Source organism: Buceros rhinoceros, unplaced genomic scaffold, assembly GCF_000710305.1.
Source record: "Buceros rhinoceros silvestris isolate BGI_N320 unplaced genomic scaffold, ASM71030v1 scaffold3895, whole genome shotgun sequence".
Lineage (NCBI taxonomy): Eukaryota > Metazoa > Chordata > Aves > Bucerotiformes > Bucerotidae > Buceros > Buceros rhinoceros.
The window spans coordinates 1-5113 of NW_010414539.1; the positions used below are offsets into that span (position 1 = coordinate 1).

Below are 5113 nucleotides of genomic sequence, written 5' to 3' on the forward strand. Positions count from 1 at the left end.
AACTTGCTGAGGGTGCAGTCAATCCCACTGTTTGTGTCGTTGACGAAGACGTTAAAGAACAGTGGTTCCAGTATAGACCCCTGAGACACACCACTTGTCACCTATCTTCATCTAAACATCAGTGGCTTCAGCTAAGGAGTTAAGGAGAGTCAGAGTCAGCGTCCACAGTCTGTCTGACAGGGATCCCCCCTTCTGCACCAGGTAGCTTTCAAGTGTCTGAGTTGCATCTAATGTTTCACATCTTAAAGCATCCAGAATGATCTCCTACACCATTAACATTAACTACTTCTACCATCCTGCTGCTCAGAGCATCAGGATTATGTGACAAACCTCTCCTAAGAAGGATCTTCTCATGTAGAGTGTGGAGGATCTTGGTTTTTAAGCTTTCATCTGTGTGTGTGTCTCTACAAATGCAATCCAGGGTGCAGTATGGTTTAGGCACTGTTCAGACAGCAGGGGTATGCTTTTGCAAGTAATTATCACAAATTTAACTCTAGGATTAAATTCCCTGCTGCCTCTTTGGCTGTGTCCTGTTCTGTACGCTTGGCTGTCCTGCTGGAATGGCCGTCTTTCTTGGGTAGGGTAAGGGATGGAGACATCGCTTAGGGATGACTCAGGTGGGAAGGAAGCAGCCGCAGGCAGATGTAGCAGTTCTGACCTCAGATATAACTTCTTCAGGTTTAGCCTTAGGGTTGGTTTTGGTTTTTACTTTGGGTTGTTTTGTTTTTTTCCCCCCTCATCCTTTTCCAACTTGGTCACCACAACTTCAGGAGTGTCTGAGATTGATTGTGCTGGGTAATGGGGAGTGCCAAGGGTATTGTGGGATGCCAGCCAAAGAATTTGACTCTGACACATCTTAGCTGACTCTGAGATGGGTTATTTGGTATCTCTGGACCTTCCTTCATACTTGGCAGAGCTCATCAGCTTTGGTGTGGACACTTTTTCTGCTCCATTAGAGACCGGGGTGCAGAGGAAGGGGAAGGTTTCTCTTGCGCAGAGTTCCCCCTCTCTCGTTCAACATTCCTTAGCCTGGCAGAGACCCCATCCCAGCCTGTTCCTCTCACCTGTCCCTAAGGTGGGCGGCTGTCTTGCTAGTTTAATGTGCCTTCCTCCCTGGGCCTCTGGCCCACCCAGACTTCTAGCTCTTTGTTGCTGCAGCATCCATATGCCATGGTTTCTCCAACCTGCTGCCACAATCTCTTGTCCTTACATCAGTGGGGTCTTTTCTCATCTGTACCCAAGCCAGAGCCTCCTACCAGCAGTGCCCAAGCCTTGGACCCTCATACTGGCTCGCCTGGCCATCAGCCCAACCCTGTCCTTGTCCCAGGAGCCTGCTCTGAGGCCAGAAGGATGTTGCCAAGACCAAGGACATGTTGCATTTATCTCCTTAGCCATCTCCACACTCCTGATGGATAACATGAGTAGAAAGAAGGCAAGACATCCTTACCGGGCCAGGCTGGATGGGGCGGAGGAGGAACCTGTGAAGCAGGAAGGAAGGCATGCGTTAACAACACAGTCAGAGTCAGCTGGGGAGCCAAGGCTGACCTAGAGCTGTTGGGAAACTGCACTGGAGGGTGGTGGTGACACTCCAGTGAATGGGGAGAAGACCTTTTGTCAGGAATGTGGTCCTCTTAATGGAGGTGGGAATTAGGCACTGGAATAGAAGTGAAGCATTTTTGGTTGGACTTACAACTTCTACAGTTTGAGACAAGCAGTGGCTTTCACAAGATGTTGACATCGGCCTGTCTCTACAGCTGTCATGTGACATCTCATCCAGCCTGAGGGCAGAGCCCAGAGACCCTCCTGGTCCCCTCCTCCCTGTGCTATCACACAGCAGGAGGGGTGAGCTGGGAGACAGTGGCCTCCAGGCTTCTTGGGAGGTCTTATCCCTCTGTCCATGAGCTGATTCTCATCTCCTGTGAGCTGAGATTCCCTTTTTCTCGTGGCCTTGGTGTGGCTGGGAGGTGGGATTGCACTAATGCTGGGAAAGCACGGCCCAGGGGACTGAGGGGGCGGTCTGTAAAACAAGGATGCCCACCCCAGGAGATTTAACTGCTGCCTGGGATGCAGTGAAGGTAAATCCTGCCCACGGGCAGCAGGGAAGGAGGTAGTAATTAGTTTGCTTAAAGAAAAAAAATAATCAATCTGATTGTGTAGGCAGCGGGTTCTCCAGTAATTGCCTATCTGTCAATTAACCTTTCTCCCGGGGTGCAGGGAAATCCTGCTCCCCTTGTCTTTTCAAAGGGCCCTTCCTGACAGAGACCCCCTGTATACAGGCTGTAACCAGCCTGGCAGGAGGTCTGTCCTGTTCTTACATTTCCCATCAGAAATGTCCTTCCTCTAGGGTGGAAAATCATATAAACGTTAAAAAAGAAACTCCAAACAAACCCAACTGCTCCTGCCTGACTTCATCTGCTGCATCCATCGCTGGTTACCAGTCTGATGGAGAAAGGCTACCAGGGGAATTACCCATACGTACCTCCTCTCGAGAAAACCATGAAGCTCAGTATCACCAGCAAAATGAGCACTTTTACTCCCAGCGGCATGAAGATCAGGATCAGGAAGAAGGAACTGTTGGATGCTTTGAATTTATAGAAGTACACAGCCCCCTCTGCCCTCCCATGGCTATTGACAGCCGTACAGGTGTATTTTCCGTCATGGGTCAGATACTGAAGCTCCTTGGTGACACGGTGGTTCATGCTGGTGATGGAGGTGATGTTGCTGTAGGGTGGTCCAGTCCAGGTCAGAGCAGGCGCTGGCTCTCCCTCAGCGGTGCAGCGTGCCTGGAAGGTGCGATCACCGTTGGAGCTGACAGTGATGTTGATGATCCTGGGGGCAGCTGCAGAAGTTGCAACAGGGGAAAGGGAAAGTCCATCAGGCTTCAAAGGCAGGTCTAATGCAAAACATCTGAAATGAGCTCTGGCCTTGGTGGACCCTCAGTGTGTATATCAGGGTAATGATGGGATCAAACGTCCTCTTCCTCATTTTTCTCATCACTTTCTTTCCCTGGCTGAAGGAGCAAAGGGATTCATCCAGCAAAGCCCAGGTGCAAGGAAGTGTGCTCTGTCTGTGTTTTATACCTGTGAGGCCTTACACGGTTTTCTGAGCTTTGGTCAGCTTCAGCTGTTGTGACCTTCAATGGTGGCAGAAGGCAGAGGCACTGTGCCGTAGCAGGGCAATCCTCTGTGAAGATGGGTTGCTTTCTGCCATTGCACCATGAATTGCAGCCTGGTGCTACCTTGGACATAGGCACAGGTGCAGCTGGTGACATTTTTGGACCGCCTGCATCTGCACGTGGTCCAGGATAAGGCAACCATGGAGCTCTCTGCAAGCATCACGTGGCTGCTTCTTTGGTCTCTGACCTCCAGAGTGCACATGGATGTACTCACTTGTGTGAGCCCTTTCCTCAGCGCCTGAGACTCGCCAGATTTGTCAAATTATTGCCAGAGAACATTTACGCTCCTTGCTACAACCTATTTTTGATATTTTTCTCCAACAGGTTCCTGGTTGCTTTGGTGTAGCACACCAATTCCAAGACATGGCCACTAATTTTGTAACCTGTATTTGTAGCATATGGGATTATGTGACTGAATGAAGAGTGTTAAAGCTTGTTTGTGGATGGAATATGTTAGGAGTTGTGGTGTTCAACATGTTGTCTTTTGTTTAGTCTGATGAGCAAGCATAGCTTTCACAGCTTTCACAGAATCACCTGGTTGGAAGAGACCTTTGAGATCATCAAGTCCAACCACTCACCCTGCACTGCCAGGGTCCCTAAACCATGTCCCTCAGCACCACGACCCTCCACACATCTGTTAAACACCTCCAGGGATGGGGACTCCACCACCTCCCTGAGCAGCTGATATGACCAAGCTTGTCTTACCCACCGATCATCTCCTCCCGGGCCTGTTGACCCATTTGATGCATTTGGTCCTAAAGGCCTTGTGAAAACTGAAGGGTACTAAACGGGCATCCTCATGGAGGGAAAGTGGGAGTTCAATACTGATGCCATTTTTTGTCAGGCTAGACAATAAATACATAGCTGCAAGCACCTGCAGCACATCTTCCCACGTGGCTGTGTCGTGCAGGAGGAGTTTGAGGCTGGAGGATTGATCCATAAGAAAGCTAGCTGTGTTAGTCACATGACAGTGTGTTTAAATCGGCATTTTAAGCATTATTTAACCCCTCCCATTCAAACTGCCAGGGTCTAATCCTGGGTGCAGCCTGGGTACCATATCTGTGCATGTTATCATTCCTCTGGTGTTAAAATCCAGGCAGCCTCAGAGGGATGAATCTTGCTGCCATCCTGCCCTGGTCATGCTTTGTGAAGGGGTGCTTGGGAGCTTCACCCTCAACTACACAGAACTTCCCAAGAAGTAACCAAGCTCATCCTCAGATCCCATCTGGATGCCCTCGGTGCACAGCAGGTGTAGGGTAGTTTCACTTCACAAGCAAAATCACCCAACGCATGACACCTTTGCACTCAGGGGTAAGGTCTGAGTCTGTTCCCGAGGCCACCTGGGTCTCCTAGCACTCCTTTGGTCTGAGGGATGGGATTAGCATTGACATTTGCTGATCTGAGCTGTTTTGTCAGGCCCTTTGTACTTGATGTTTCCTGCCCCAGAGCAGTTTGGCACACGGGTACCAGGTATCTTGTCTTTGCAGTCTGCTGTCACCGCGTTTGCTTACGTGCTCAGCAGCCAGGCTCCCCAGTTTAGATTCTGATGAAGAGGACGTCTTTAACCCCACCCCACCCCACGGGGTGCTGACCCCAACTACCCTCTCTGCTGCCTGCACAGATCCAGTGCTGGAGGGACAAAGTGGGATGCCCAGGATGTGGCTGGCTCTTAGCCCAGCAGCTGGAGCCAGGCTATTTCTTTACCGGTTTTGTTCCTGCTCCTGTCTCTGCATTGTGCTCATCACCTCGTACTGGAAGACTGTGGAAGACAAAGAGTGTCCCCTGCCCAGATGTTATAAACTATGCGCAGGGCTGGAAAAGCCAGCCCTTTGGAACACCATCCCAGGCCAACATCTGTTTCCACCTCATCAGTTTCTGTACCCTGTGGTTCTCATGCCCCTGCAAGGTGTGATTCAGCAGTCATGCCCTCTTACCAAT

The 5113-nt window shown here is 50.3% G+C and overlaps 1 protein-coding gene across 1 annotated transcript in view; it reads right to left on the reverse strand.

The window, feature by feature from the left end:
* Positions 1 to 1447: 1447 nt before the first annotated feature.
* The window catches only part of LOC104494310 (sialic acid-binding Ig-like lectin 15), a gene marked incomplete at its 3' end in the record, with an annotated part of 26533 nt that continues 22867 nt past the window's right edge, over positions 1448 to 5113 (reverse strand). The window contains exons 3-5 of the mRNA XM_010137124.1: positions 3754 to 3783; positions 2480 to 2839; positions 1448 to 1478 (exon numbers count right to left, since the gene is read on the reverse strand). Coding sequence (XP_010135426.1) covers positions 1448 to 1478; positions 2480 to 2839; positions 3754 to 3783 — 421 coding nt within the window. The remainder of the gene's footprint in view (positions 1479 to 2479; positions 2840 to 3753; positions 3784 to 5113) is intronic.